Source organism: Dendrobium catenatum, unplaced genomic scaffold (assembly GCF_001605985.2).
Source record: "Dendrobium catenatum unplaced genomic scaffold, ASM160598v2 fragScaff_scaffold_676, whole genome shotgun sequence".
NCBI lineage: Eukaryota > Viridiplantae > Streptophyta > Magnoliopsida > Asparagales > Orchidaceae > Dendrobium > Dendrobium catenatum.
This window is the reverse complement of record NW_021319138.1, coordinates 123,531-139,762: the sequence shown is the minus strand read 5'-3', so window position 1 is coordinate 139,762 and position 16,232 is coordinate 123,531. Positions and strand designations below refer to the sequence as shown.

The 16,232-nt window shown below is 33.6% G+C and overlaps 1 protein-coding gene across 1 annotated transcript; it reads left to right on the top strand.

Moving 5' to 3' along the window:
• Positions 1–10,734: 10,734 nt before the first annotated feature.
• LOC110112279 (zinc finger AN1 domain-containing stress-associated protein 15-like) lies at positions 10,735–13,682 on the top strand. The gene is made up of 2 exons (XM_020844448.2): positions 10,735–11,628; positions 13,372–13,682. The coding sequence occupies exon 1, from the start codon at positions 11,202–11,204 to the stop codon at positions 11,625–11,627; it is 426 nt and encodes a 141-aa protein (XP_020700107.1). The 5' UTR covers positions 10,735–11,201; the 3' UTR covers position 11,628; positions 13,372–13,682.
• Positions 13,683–16,232: the final 2,550 nt, after the last annotated feature.

The window sequence follows — 16,232 nt, the reverse complement described above, 5'->3', positions numbered from 1 at the left end:
AATCTGGACAGAAAACTCTTTCAAACTTCACCGTTCTGAAAATTGAGAAAGGCGGAATGTGCCTTACCTTGCGTACAACACTTTCTTGAACAGTCTCGTCGGACGAAAACGGCCCGGCGTTGCCCGAAAATCCACTTTTCCAAAAATCTCCTCGACCTTCTCTCTCCTCAAATTGAATTTTAGATATTTTTGATTTTCTCTCTCTTCAAAATGAGCTGATTTCAGCTTTAAAATGCTCTGATCGGCCCGGCCGATCGCACGATCGTCCTGGACGATCTGACCAAATTTCACATCGTCCTGGGACGATTTCGCAGGACGATAATTAATTTCCAGGATGATTTGCTCTCTAACTTTTGCCATGAACTGATCGTCCCGGGATGATCCCAGATCGGCCTGGACGATCCATACAGGAAATTTTTCCTGTGACTTTTGTACAGAATCTGGAACAAAATTACAACTGATCGTCCCAGGGCGATCCATGATCGGTCTGGACGATATGTGCAGAACTGCTATTACAGCAGCCTTGTCTTAATCCAGCATAAGAAGTAAAGAACCCTTCGAGAGCACCGTTAAAACAAACAGAAAATGGAACATCACAAATGCAGTTCTTAATCCAAGAGATGAATTTTTCCAGTAAACCTTTCTCCCTTAATCTAGTAATCAGAAAATCCCACGAGACTGAGTCAAAAGCCTTACAGATGTCCAATTTTGCACAAAAAAATTTTCTTAGAAGAAGCGCCATTGAATTCTTGAAGAATTTCATTAGCCAAAATAATGTTATCAGAAGAGGTCCTCTTGGAGATGAAACCAGCTTGATTTTTATGGATAATGTGAGGCATAACGATCTTAAGTCGATTATTAAGGATCTTAGTAATGATCTTATAAAAGACGTTGCAAAGGGAGATAGGACGATAATCAAAGATATCAGAAGCATGCTGATGCTTAGGGATGAGAGCAATCACCGTGGCTTTAGCACTTCTAGGGAGGTGGCCATCATAAAAGAAAATTTTAACACCATTTATCACATATAAACAAATAATATTCCAAGAGCCCTTATAAAATTCAAAAGTGAAACCATCGGGTCCAGGGGAAGAGGCCCCCCCCCCCAAAATAGTTTGTTTAATTTCCAAATCAATAACATTCTCCAGCAATAAATCGGTCAAGTGTGGTGGAACAGAATCACCACAAGGAAAATTAATCTCAAAGATTCCAGAAGGCTTAGGAGGATTATAAATCTTGTTGAAGTACTTGCAAATGGCATTGTCAATTTCCCTAGGGGAAGAAAAGTGACCCTCGTCAGTGGTAATTTCATTTATTTTAGAAAAATTAGCTCTAGTATTAATGCGGGCATATAGAAACCCCAAATCATCTTCCCCATTTTGTAACCACTTGGCCTTTGCTCTTTGAATGATCCAAGAGCTCCAAATCCCTTGAAGTTTGGAGATGCTAGAGTTGATATCCTTCAAAGAAGCATTGAGAAAATGATCCCGCGGGTTGTGCTGTAAGAGATCAAGACAAACTTTCTGACTCTGATTCAAATTTGCAAGTTCCTTCTTAATAAAATGATCATTTGACTATTTCATCAATTTCAGATTAGACTTCAAAGATCTTAGTTTATCATAAAGTTTTACAATAAGGCTTCCATTATGATGTGAGGCAAAAGAAGACAGGAGGATACCCCAATAATCATCCATCCTCAGCCAATAGTTTTTGAATTGAAATTTTCTTGCCATAGTAGTAGGGTGTCCATCCAAAAGAAGCAAAGGGGAATTATCAGAGCATCCTGAAGGAGCAACTTTATAATATGATAACGAAAAAGCATCCAGCCATTTTTTATTCACAAACATTCTGTCTAGTTTGATATGGATAGGATCATCAACATGATCATTAAACCAAGTATACTTCAATTCGGTTGAATGAAGCTCATTAACACCAGAGCTAAAAACCCACCCATTCAACTCCCCCATTCTACTAAAATGCGTAGGAGCACCACCATATTTGTCTTTTAAAATCTCCCATAATGATGCAATTGTTTGATTTTATTGATGAGTTGTGCATTCACAACAAGGGGGAGAAAGATTTCTGTTTTTTTGTGATTTGTGCCGTTGTTTACTCTATTTGGAGAGAGCGGAACAATAGGAGATATTCGGTTTCTCATACCACCTTTTAGGTTTTGTGTCAGAATTTAGCTTTGGTTATCTCTAAGCAATGGTCTGGAAGGAAACATAGGGATATGCTTTGCAATTCTTTTCCTCAATGCTTCATATGAGTTTTTGGAGGATGGTTTTTATGGATGTTGGTTTTTCTGGAGGATGATTAGTTACTGTTTGGTGGCTGGTTTTTGTGGATGGACGATGATGACTGGAACCGCTCTTGTGCCTCTCCCTTCAGATGGCCAATGGGGTGTTCATCTCCTGTGGCTAGTTTCTTGGCTTGGCAGTTTTCTCGTGCACCCTGCTTCCCACTCGTGCTCATCTTCATTGGCAACCAGGGAGATTTTATCGAAGACACTGCTACTGGCACTGGACTCTTGAGCTTGCTTGCTTTGAAGTATTTTGTCCTTGGGCGATTTCTGGATTAACTGAGTCCTGTATTTTTTTAATGTTGTTCAATTCTTGGTTTGTTTTTTCTTTTATTGGGGTTATTGGGCATAGCATTTGGCCGGTTTTTCTGGTTTCATTTTTTGTAACTCTATAATTTTTGGTATATTCATTATACGAGCTTTTCCCCAAAATTTCCCAAAAAAAATATAATTATGTCAACTTTTGAGAAGCAACAGAGATGTTGTTGCTTTTATTTTTTAAGGTAAAGTATAAGTGTTTTAGATTTATAACTATGTTTATTCCTTAGGAAACAATTTACATCAAAAGCGGGACAAACTCCAAAATAATCTCCTCATGGCTCAAATAGTGCTAGGGTTTGATATTTCTCCAATCTAGTCCCTTAATTTTGTTGGGAAAGATTGAGGAGTGAACACCACAATAACGAAACAAGCAAGAAAGTAAAAGTAGGGGAAAAGTAAAGGAAATCAGATTTTAATATGAAAAAAAATCTAAAATACGGAAAAAACTACATAGCCACACGACATCAAGAAATATATTATAAAAATTGGGAGAAATGTCTCTCTCTCTCTCTCTCTCTCTCTCTCTCTCTCTCTCTCTCTCTCTCTCTCTCTCTCTCTCTATCTCTCCTTGCTTTTCTTCTCACATGCACCTTTCTCAATGTCTACATACTAAAAATACAAAAGAAAGCTAAGTAAAATAACACTAAAGGATGCAACCCTTCAGAAAAATGAGAAAGAAAACCATCCAGTCCATCTCGCAGAGTTGCAGTGCTTGAACCTTTGTCTTGATCTGCTGTAACGCCGTATCTATGTCGTTGTTGCGCTATGCTCTCTGTCATTCAGCACCGAGGCGCTCGGGAACACAACGTCGGGTTGCTTGTGAACGTAGAACTGAGGAGCTCAAGTACACAGTGCTGGGGTGCTGTACAAGAAAAAAAATTTCGGGTGCAAAGCATGCGAACCCAAGCAGGGGTAATTTGCTAGCATAATTATATTTTTTTAAATATTGATTTGTTAATGGTAAGGCACTTTACAAATTATTGTGCAAGACAATTATGTTGGCTTTTGAGAAACAATGGATGGTAAAGCATTAGATATACTATTGCTTTTATTTTGTTAGGTAAAGTATAAGTGTTTTAGATTTATAACTATATTTATTCTTTTGGAAACAATTTACATAAAGGATAAACTCCAAAATAATCTCCTCGTTATTCACACGTGGCCCAAATAGTACTAGACATTTCTTCAATTTAGTCTCTTAATTTTGTTGGAAAATATTGAGTAAACATCACAATAACAAAACAAGCAAGAAAGTAAAAGTTGTGAAAAAGTAAAGGACTTCAAGATTTAATGTGAAAAATCTCAAAATAGGAAAAAAAATCACGGAGCCAAACTACACCAAGAAATTCACTTTTAAAATTAGGAGAAATAAATTTTAATGTCTACATACTAAAAATACAAGAAAAAACCAAGTAAAATAACCTCAAGGGATGCAACACTTCGGAAAAAATAAGAAAGAAAATCATTCAGTCAGTCTCGCATCGATGCAACGCTTGAACCTCTGTCTTGATCAGCTGCAGCATCATATCATGTTGTTGCTGCGCTCTGCTCTCTATTGTTTAGTACCTGGGAGCTCAAGAACACAGCGTCGGGGCAGTCGGTATGTCGCGTTGGGGTGGTCTTGTACAAAAATCTAGGGCATTAATTGGGGAAAAAAATTTTCGGGTGCTCCAAGCAGGGGGTAAACCCCCTAAAAGCACAAGAAACATGAGGTCCGAGGCAACAAAATAATCCGATTGATCAACACAATCAGATTCCACACAACAAATTTTGCAAAATTTATTCAAAATTACCCCTTATGGATCAAATTGAAAAAAAAAATTGTATAGTCGACGATGATTAAATTAGGATTAATTTTGCATCATAATTTGCGAGGGATCTTTGATCAATTTTATATAAATGAGAAATTAGATTTGCGAAATGCAATATTCTCAAATTAAATGAATAAAAAATAAATGACCAGAAATTACTTCGAGATTTAGATTTTGTTTGGAATAATTTTCTTCCAATTTTTTATAACCGCTTTTTTAAAATAAAAAGCTATTTGAAAATATTGAAAAAAATACTTGCCAAAAAATATTTCAAACGAAGCTGAGATGGCTTAGTCCACCTTATGCTCCAAGCTATTATTATTATTACTATTAACAAAAAGTATAGCCAAATGTATTGAATATAGCTCACTCGTTTCATCTATGCGGTGTAGGGCAAAATCCGTGTTTGGTTTAAGCTTTTCTTCTTCATTTAGAACTTATCAAAAATCACTTAAGTAAAATCAATAATAAGCACAATCAACCATTAATAGTGCCCCTACATCCAAAAGAAGAGAGCAACATGCCTAAAACTCATACCATCAAAAGCAAAATATGGCTCTTAGGGGCTGTTTGTTAGCATCTTGGATTTGATTTAAGTAGGATTTCGTAAATCCTCTAAATTCGGATTTCAGAAATCCTGAGAGGCTTAAATTCTTAAAACTGTTTGGTAACATTCATGATAAATCCTCTTAAATCTCATGTAACTGTTTGGCTATAGAGCATGATTTACTGAGGGATTCTTTCTCTAGCACCATGGATTTCCTAAATCCAGCAAAATACAGGATTTCAGAAATCCGGGATTTAGAGCAAATCAGCGGAATTTTCCGTCCACGGAGGATTTCGTTTGCCGTGAGATTTGGATTTGCATTTTAGGCCGTTTGGCTGGATTTCGCCCAAATCCGGCCTTAAATCCGTCTAAATCCGCATACCAAACAACCCCTTAGGTTATGTTTGAGATATCTCTATTACTGTTTCTTAAAATAACTTTTTAGTAACAAAATTAAAATTTTTATACTAAAAAGCTATTTTAAGAAACAGTAAGAAAGTCATTTCAAACAAAGTTTTAGGTTTTGTTTGGGACGGCTTTTTTACTGCTTCTTAAAGCATCTTTCTAGTACAAAAAATTTTATTTTTATACTAAAATAAATAGCTATTTTAAGAAGCAACAAGAAAATAGTTCCAAACGAAGCCTTAGCTGTTGAAGCAAAAAAGCACAATAAAAAGCAAAGGGTGCCACCTAAACATAAGGTGGCTATTCAAGCTTTCAAAAAGACATTCAAAAGGATGAGGAGAATTCAAAAAAGTATGTTGAATAAGAAATATTGATTTTGAAGTCATGAGGTAAGAATAGCAGCCAACAAATCCAAAGAAAATCCACAAAATTAACCTTTCAACCTATAAAGGCAAATGCCCAAATTTCTTTCATTTATGGGCTATTTAGTTAGATGTATTATGAGCATACAACAAAGGGGTTTTGAGATAATTGATATTTGGTTGTAAGCCTAAGCCTATGTTGACCTAAATTGAGCCCATTTGATCAATCATTAAGCTATGACCAAGTTGACGACGAAGAGCTTATGTGTGAAACCCCTTAAGTAAAAGGAGGTAAACTCTTAAACATCAAGGCATTTTTTGGTGTAATTGTTGAAATTTCCTTAGAAAACTCCGTAGTTAATCGTGCTCATCGTAGAACAATTTTGAAATAAATGACATACTGATAAGTTACACCAACAAGGCAAAACTGTGAGGCACTTAGTCCAAAACGGAAAATATCTCGATAGTTAAGAGTTAAAACTGTTTCTTTATGACACAAAGTTATAAGGCTGTTTTGGTTAGCATCAAGAATGGGGGGTTTGCATATATACCACATAATTATTATATATTTAAATATCTGACATCTAAATTTTAATATTTACTTATATAACATTCATTTTTTTTAAATTACATAAAAAATAATACTAATATTATTTAAATAAACTATGCATCCTTTAGTCTATATTTTCATCTTAGTAAGATACTGAAATATCACATAAATAAATTATATTAAAGTTAAAAATTGTGTTATAAGTTTATGTAAATATCCTAAAAAACTTATGGATAGAGACAAAGCTTAGTGCTTGAGAGTCTTTCTCTAAACTTAGTTCTAACTCTCTAACTTGTATTTTCTTAAAATTATGATTAAGCTCACTTAAAGATCACAAAAATATTTGTAAAAAAATATGTATATATATATATAGAATAAGTTTGGTGAGAAAATGAAAGAGATGGTGACACAGGGAAGGGAAAGATGATGAGGGGAAGGTTAGGGTTGGTAAGAAATATCTAATTAAGGCTTTATTTAGGACGGCTTTCTTACTGCTTCTTAAGTTTTTATACTAAAAAATTGCTTTAAGCAGTAGTAAGAATGTTGTCCCTAATAAAGCCCAAGTGTAACATTAAAGTTATCAAGAAAGTATCCAAAGATAGCCAAATTTGATTTGAACCATTGAGAATGAAAGAAAGCTTTATCAAAATAAAAGATTTATCAAAGAAAAAAGTAAGAACAAGTGATGAAATGTTTACTTGATTTAGCCCCAAATTTGATTTGAACCATTGAGAATGAAAGAAAGCTTCATTATCAGTCATTAATCCAAAATATGTAGAGGAAATATTTGTCAAGAACAGTTAAGGCAAATGACTTGATTGTTCATGTGCAGGACCAAGAACAAATATATGATAAAAAAGAAAAATATGTTCATTACTATTGATTCAAGCCCTAAAGAGCTTCTAGGAAGTAATAACCCTCTGATCTTGTTCAGCTTACTTTATTGTAAAGTGTTAAAAATGCTCATAGTTTGTGAACAGCTTGTGTTTGACTTGTCATGTAGTTTATATTTGATTTGTTCGTTAAGTAAATGAGCCAAATACGAATAAGGTTCATTTTTTAAGAAAGCCTACATGGGGTCTTGGTTCGGTACCCAATGGGTACCCACGTTTTATGAGAGCGGGCTTCGCCCACCCATGGTGACTTTTGGGATTTCGTACCCACCCATATCAAGCCACATTCCACATTTTTTGAACACAATCTGTTACAGACTAATGGCATTGAGGTTTGTTGCCTCATGCTCTAACTGCAAACTTTCAAGACATCAAAAAATTCAACAGTCGCTGCACGGTTCAGAGTTGCACATTTCATAGTGAGGATTGCAGTAATATATGACATACAATGATTAGCAATGTAAATTAGTTTGTTTCGTGTGATACCAAGCAACAACTTGCAAAACTCACTTGCCTAGGCAATACTCAAAAAGACAATGGAATAGTAAAACTGGTTTTCTTCTATTTTGTTATGTACTGATGCTGGTTTATAAATCATACTATAGTTCTATAACATTAATATAATTAGTCCTATTACTTAAGGTAAAATAGTATATAAAAAGCTAATAATGAAAAACAAGTAGCTAAGTAGTAATAACGATCTGATTGGGACAGGTCGTTAGTGGCATGTGCTAGAAGGTAAATTGTCTTCCCATCTTAAGCACTAGCTGTGCTCCGCATCATTATCCCTCGATGTTGAGTATCCACACATACCCATCCACGAGTCCATGGGCATACCCACGGTACACGAGTTGATGTAGGTATGAGTACCCAATGCATGGCTATTTTTTTTAACTTAGGGTTCACGCCAATATCGTACCTATGACTGTTGGTATTGGAGGAGGCAATGCATTCATAAATATTCAATTAAAAAAATACAGAAACTTTATGTTTAGTTAATGGGTTCTGTTTTCTGATTTAGATCACAATCATAATTTTTTGATAATTCTGACATTATGATGTAAGGGGTATTACTTAAATTATAATGAACATATTTTTTCAAAAACTATATATGGTGAAAATACTTGTCGTATTACTTAAATTATGAGGTATATAAATTAAAATTTTTATTTATAATATAATCCAAATTTTTTATCATGAACAAATGTTTTTAATTACTATAAAACATACGTACGCGTTTTTTAGAGCTCGTCTAAAGAAAAGCATAGAAATCTGTGCAAAATTTATTCATAATACTATTAATACATTTTAAAAACCTTCCATTTATTTAAATAATTAGTTTAGTAATTTATATTTTTTAAAATGAAATGAAAATATTTTAAGTATTATCTTTATCAAATTTAATACAGATAATTCTTTTTTTTTCTTTATGAAATTTTAACTTAATTTGTGACGGCTTTATTACTACATCTTAAAACTTTTTTATTATAAAATTTTAAATTTATGTATTAAAACAATTTGTTTAAAAAGCATTAAAAGTCCTCACAAGTAGACCTGTCAATTTTGGGTCACGGGTCGGGTTCGGGTCGAAACCGAAACTGACCCGACACTATTCGGGTTCGGGTCGACCCGACCTCGATTTTTTGGACCCGAACCCGATCCTCTTCGGGTTTGGGTCAACCCAACCCGACCCGCGAATACAATAGTGCTTGCAGCGGGCAGGCGGGCACTGGGGTAGCCGAGCGGGGGAGCTGGGGAAGCGGGTCAGGCGGGCATAGCCGGTCAGAGCTTTATTCCGGGTCATTTTCGGGTTCCTGGGTCAACCCGAATCCGACCCGATTTTTTTAAACATGTCAATTTTTCGGACCCGAATCGGGTTCGGGTCAATCCAAATCCGAAATTTTTGGGTCGGGTCCAACATTGACAGCTAAGATCCATTTAATTTCAAGAGAGCCCTTTGATCATAGTCAAACGCTCTCTTATAAGTTGGACGGCAAAAAAAAGATTTATTATGATAAAAATTTATTTATTTTAATGCTTGTTCTATTTTAAAAAAAAATTGGAAAATATCTTTTTTTTTTTTTATAATTATCGCATTCCTATAAATCTGTTTAAAAAAATAATAAAAAATGATAGCCAAATAAAAATATAGAAGTTATCTAAAAAGCCAAAAAAACTTTCCCAAACGAACCAAGGCTGAAAAAACATAGAGCGCTGATCGTGCTTAGCGACTCTCTCTCCTCTTACGGTCAATTCGAATTCCAACGTATTTATAGCTAGCAATTAATAAAATAAATATATTAAATTAAAAAATATTTCCATATTATTTAAAATTTTAATATAAATCTGTATTCTCAAAAATAATTTTATACAATTTTAAATTTGACTTTATATGTAAAATAATGTTTAAAAATTAGATAAATAGGCGGACTATTTTATTTTATTCTATTAATAAAATATGTAAAAAAGTTCCATTCCTAAAATAACCCTACTTTTGACTGCGGAGTTTATTTGAGGTTAAATAGTAATTAGAACAAAGTCGAGAATTACAAAGCATAAATATGACACAATTTTCCTATGTAAAGCCCCAATAAATTGTGAAAAGTTCAATGAACTAAAGTTAGAGAAGAAAATTATTTTCTTAATACAAAAATTATGACTTATTGATTAAAGAATTCTTTTTAATATCAAATATTTGAAGCACATATTTTACTATTTCTTATTTATTATTAAAAATTTATTTAACATGAGGATTTAGATACATATTTAAAATGAGAATTTACATATATAACACTCAAAATCTTCTAATTTATATATTTAACATCCAAACTTCATTGTTTACCTAATCTATCACCTTCTTTACCGCATTAGCAATTCCTCACAAGCTCCATCAAAACATTATTTTCTGCTTTTATAATGTTATTTTAGGCTTCGTTTGGGACGACTTTCGTCCTGCTTCTTAAAGTAGCTTTCAAGTACAAAAATTAAAAATTTTGTACTAGAAAGCTGCTTTAAGAATCAGTAAGAAAGCAGTCCCAAACGAAGCCTTAGTGAGCTTTGTCGTCATTTCTTATGGCTGATTGCAATGTCTTACTCTAAAACGTTTTAAGCTTCGTTTGGGACAACTTTCGCACTGTTTCTTAAAATAATTTTTTAGTATAAAATTTGTAATGTTCATACTAAAAAACTGTTTTAAGAAGTAATAAAAAAGTTGTCCCAAACAAAATCTTAATGTGACTTTCGTCCCTATGTTAGTGATGTGGATCATCCATTTTAGCAAATTCTAGGCAAACTTACACAGACACGGTGCGACGAAAGCAGCAAGATCAACAATTTGTGAAGGTAGCAAAGTAAATAGGAACAATAATGTGTGGGTATGTGAGATTGTGTCTAAACGATATTTGGAGGTTAATAATATTTTTGTTGAAATTTAAAATTTTAATTATTATATGAGTAAATTTTAGAGGTTGAATATATGAATAAATTTTTTTTTTTTGAATTTTATTTGTATAGATATCCCCCTTTATAATTTATTGCTCATTCAAAAGGAAAAGAAAAGAACAATTGGCTATGAATGCTCGATTTTCAACTTTTTTTAATCACCGATATTATTTCTCTCTCTTTCCACCTCTTAAAATCCCATGCTTTCCCCATTTCCTTGTCGATTGATTTCCCCTCTTACGAGATGTTTACTTCTTCTTCGTTCGATCGGCTTTGAATTGTATCGTTTACTTGTGGGATTCGATTTCCTGTGATTGAATCTAGTTCATAGCTTCGATTTTTCTCCCCTATATACTTTTGAAATCAGATCTTGCGGTGACTACAGATCTCTTCGCCGAGTAAAGTTCCTACAGTTTTTTCGAATCCGTTGAGAAAAAACCTCGATTCTCTCGGTTCTTTGATCCTATATTTATTATTATTTTTTGGTGATTCTTGGCCGTTTTCGCGATCTATTTTCTTTTTAGAAGTTCAGCTCCTTGCTGCGATTCTCTGCTGAATCGCCGCAGAAAATGGCTCAGGAAAGTTGCAACCTAGACAAAGAAGAAGCTGAAGTTCTCAAACCCCCTTCTTCTCCTCATCCTCCTCCTCCTCCTCCTTCCTCTTCTCCTCCTCCTGCTCCCTCCTCTCCTCCCTCTCTTTCACCTCCTCCTCTTTTCCTAAACCAGCCGAAAACAACCACAGCTCAACAACTAGACATACTGTCCTCCAAGCTTGTCGGCGAATCTCAACCTTCCATTCGCCTGGTCAACCGATGCTCTTCCTGCTGTAAAAAAGTCGGCCTCACCGGATTCCGGTGCCGCTGCGGCGAGCTCTTTTGCTCCCGCCATCGGTACTCCGAAACACACGACTGCTCCTTCGACTACAAAGCTGCCGGCAGGGAGGAGATCTCCAAGGCCAACCCGGTCGTCAGAGCCGCTAAAATCATCAAGATCTAAGGTCTAGATTCACTATTCACTTCCTTTTTTTCCATTCTCAGTTATGTTTCAGATCTTTCTTATCAATTTGGCTTTTGGATTTCCTTCTGCAAATCTAAATCCTTGAACTGTGCTACAAATTTGTTACATGATTTGTTGTGTAATTTTTTCTTGTTAGAATTGGAGGTTTTCTACTGTGTTGATCTTTGTGGTTGTAGGTGTTATTCTGTTTGAGTTATGAGACTTGATTGAAAAGGGATCTACCAGGCTGTTGTTCAGCTTTCCCTGTGAGGTTCTAAAAGCTTGCTTTAGTTTTTTTTTGTAGGGTCCCTTTCTCTGCCTACTTTTTTATTTTTCTTAAAAATTAGTTAAATAATATATTTATTTCATTTTGAAATTTTTTAAAAGAAAGGGTATTTTGGTAATTAACTTGGCAAAAAAAGGATTATATATATATATAATTTTATTTTTGATACTATAATTTATAATTCTTATTCTAGATTTGTTTTGAATTTTAATTGCATTTAAATTTTAAAAAAATGAAAACAGTTATTTATTAAATAATTTTTATTGTATTATTTATAAATTATTTTGCATTATATATACTAAATTTATTACTGTAATTCCTAAATTATTCATGTAGTTAGGCTTAATATTTTTTTTTATATAATTTTCTAAGTTATGACAAAATATTCTTTGTTTTAATGATTAATGGCATAAAAATTAAACCAAAGTAAGATATTTGATATTCTGCCTAAGGAATAAATGACAAGTTGCCCTCTTTTCTCTCTTGTTAGGTACTTTGCTTTAGTTGTTTGGGGCTTTGGATTCCTTTTTCTCTCGTGATATAGGTGCTAATGCAACATGCTCACCACTAAGAAAAAAACGTAAAATGTACTGTATATTCTAAATAATATAATGTTTAGTTGTGTACACATGATTTTCTTGTTTATAATAGTTTTTATTTTTATTGTCTTCAATCATTTAATGATGATTTTTTTTTAAATGTAATTGATTTATTCTTCTTCATTTCAACATCTCTTTAATAAAGGAAATGAAAACAAAATAAAATAAAATTGGTAAAGGAATTTGATGTCAATTCCATTTCACTCATTTGTATTAGGGTCAACGTGTTTGTAAAATTTGTTAGGTTCAGGTTCAACAAATCGACTTGTTTCAAAAAGCGGGTCGGATTCAAGTTGACCCAGAAACTCGAGAATATTTAACCCGGAATGACTGCGTGTAACCGTGCCAGCCCACCGCTGCCATGGAAGATTTATGGGATTTGGCTGAATAAGTGCACAAACAGAGGCCAGCCTGTCGTTGCCGTGGAAGATTTACGGGATTTGGATGAATAAGTGTGTGAACAGAGGCTAGCCTGCGACATATTTAAGGGTCGGGTTGTCTGGAACAAGAAGCATGTCGGGTTTGGGTATGAAAAAGCAGCGTGTTTTCAAAAACGAGTCGGGTCAAAAAGTGTCGCATCAATATCGGTTTGGACCCGAACCCAACCCGTGACTCAATTTTGACAGCCCTAGATAAGGGGAGACATACAAATCACAATAATTTTTTTCTCTATTTTGTTTATTTTTTGGTCAGAATTTCAATTCCTAGCCACATAGATTGGTTGGTACTTCCTTCTCCTTTCTTGTGATTCTGCCATTGGAACTTTTCTTATTATTAAATCAAGATTGTATTAATTTACATTATTTTTTTATTTAAGAATTTATATTAATACACCCTTTTTTTTTAAATTAATTGACAGGCAGCTGCTTGGCCTTATTCACTCATCTCTATGGACGCAAAAGCAGAGAAATCAGAGGACATTGGAGAAGGATTAGTTTCTTGATAACTCCAAAAATGGTGATTATTTTTTAAGCTCTCGTTGTTATTATCTATTTGAATCAGTCCAAGTTGGAGACTATTATGAATTCAATTTGTTGTCCGTTGGTCCCACTTCATGTGCTCTGATCATCGATCTGGACCGTCCATTACTGCCTGTGATGGTGAAAGGGGCAATTGATCTGTTCTTTCTTATTGGACCTTCTTGTTCTTTAATCAAATCAAGTAGCCTAACCTCTCTCTATCTTTCTGAAAAGAAATAAAATTTGATCAGAAGTCTTCATAGAAATCTCATTAGAAGTCTTAGGCTTCGTTTGAGATAATTTTTTTATTGCTTTTTAAAGTAAATTTTTAGTTCAAAAATTAAAAAATTTTGTACTAAAAAATATTTTTAGAAAGCAATAAAAAATTGTTCCTAATGAAGCCTTAAGCTTGGTTTAGAATAACTTTCTTACTGCTTCTTAAGATAATTTTTTAATACAAAAATAAAAAATTTTATATTAAAAAATTATTTTAAGAAGCTGTAGAAAAGTCAGTCCCAAATAAAGCCTTAAACTCTAGTCATTCGTCATTATTTTTATTTAATTTATGTTTATTATATATGCTAAAATTAAAATTTCATTGGCAAAAATATTTAAAATGTTAGAAATATTTATATTGAAAAAATTCAGCTGAAAGTTGAATCAATTGATTATGTAATTTATTTTTATTAATTTTACGTATCATCATTTTTAAATGTTAAGTTTTTTTTTTCAAAAAAAAAAAAAAAAAGCTTTACATAACATATTTTAAAAATTATTCTGAAAATTGGTCATCTCTAACTAAAAATTTCCCATTTGTCCTTCTTTCTCTGGCTCTATCTCTCTCCTCTCCATATGTCTCTAATATTTATTTATCTTTCGGCGTGCTGTTCTGAGTCTTCTGACCTTTTTATTGTGTTTTTAAATTCACAATCGGTCGTGGTGCATTTTTTTTCTAAGAAAATGATTTTAATTAAAATAATATAAATTATTGAATTAATAATTGTATTAAAAAGTATGAATAATATAACGAATTTTCATGCATATTCAGAAGTTTTATGTAATTATAAATTAATATCTAAATTTTATTTTATTTTAAATATCAATTAAATTTTAAAATTACACGTCAAATATGTATTTAGATATGAATTAATATAAAAAATTATTAATGTTGATAATATGTACCTAGTAATGTTAATGTGGCATATATATATAATATTTACTCCTAATATAAAATTAAAATGGCACATAATTTAAACCATCTCTAATATAATGAATGGAGTAATTTAATTTTTTTCCATTTCTATATCACTTTAATATTTATTAAATTCCATAAAACATATTAAGTATTTTGATACATTGCAATCACTTACATCACACTTATCATAGGCAAATTATTGCATCATGTCACCGAACAGAGAGGATCCGTTTGGATCCTCTCTGTCTACAGTAAAGCGCAGGTCACTGTAGCCGCTGCTACAATGACCTGCGCTTTACTGTAGACAGAGAGAACCGAACGTGTTCGGTGACTTGATGCAATAATTTGCCCTTATCATAAGGCTATATTTGCGCTAAAATAGAGAACAACATGGCAATGGTTATTTTAATAGAAATAATCATAATAATTAATGATAATGATAATAATATAATAGGGAAGTTAATATAACTTTTTTTAAGAGCATAACAGTACCTTTTTGACCCATTTAAGATTTGTTTGGGACTAATTTATTGTTGCTTTTGAAATCAATTTTTTAGTATATAAAAAAAAAATCTAAAGTTACCCCAAATGACCTAAATTTGTAGCTTTCTATTTTTAAGCTTTATATTAAAAAAAATGAGTGAAACCTATGGGTTCAATTTATTTGGGTTTATCATTGTGTTATAATATTGACATTATATTAATGTAATTAGTGAATAATTGGGGCAAACTAACAAAAACTTTCAGAGGGATGTCATTTGGATTTAGGGGTGCAAACGAGTTAAGTTGACTCACGAGTTTGCTCGAGCTCGACTCAATAACAAGCTCACTAGCCAAACTTATTGAGTTTAGAGGTCGAGCTCGAGCAGATTTATGAGCTCGTTGGGTAATTGAGCTCGAGTTCGATTGAGTCATTGCTCGACTCATTGACTTGTCGAGCGGCTCGAGTCTGGAAGAATAACTGTCAACACGGAAGTCGAAAGGGAGAACCGCGGGCGTGGAAGTGGTAGCAAAAGGCGGAATCACAAGAGTGGAAGTGGGAACAAAAGGCGGAATCACAGGCGTGGAAGCAGAATCACATTCACAAAAGCAAGCGCACAGGAGCGGAAGTGCAAGCACGAAAGTGAAAGATCAAACACGAAATCATGTGAAATTGCGGACGTGGAAGCCGAAATCTGAACCGGAAGCGAAATTGAACGTTAGCCTTACCCCTCGCAAGTGGGCTCGTGAGCTTGCATCCATCGCCACGAGCCGAGCTCAAGCAATCCATTTGAGCTCGAGTAAAGTTCGTGCTCGCAGTTTGGACGACAAGTTAAGCTCGACTTGACTTGTTCACACCCCTATTTGGAGCTTGGTTATTATGGCGCAACCAACCACAAGTTCTTGCTTTAGAGCATGCCATTTTCTCATAGTATAACATTTATAATAATATGCATCACTCATCTCAGAATATCATGCGACAAATATTTTACAAATATTATTCAAAACATCCTATGGTAAAAGCATTTATAGCACATAAAGAGTACAATCTAGTATTTTGCTAACTTATTGGTTACTCCCACAAAC

What these genes read in the sequence shown, in the direction of transcription:
- LOC110112279 (XM_020844448.2), top strand. Translation starts at nt 11,202, where the DNA reads ATGGCTCAGGAAAGTTGCAACCTAGACAAAGAAGAAGCTGAAGTTCTC.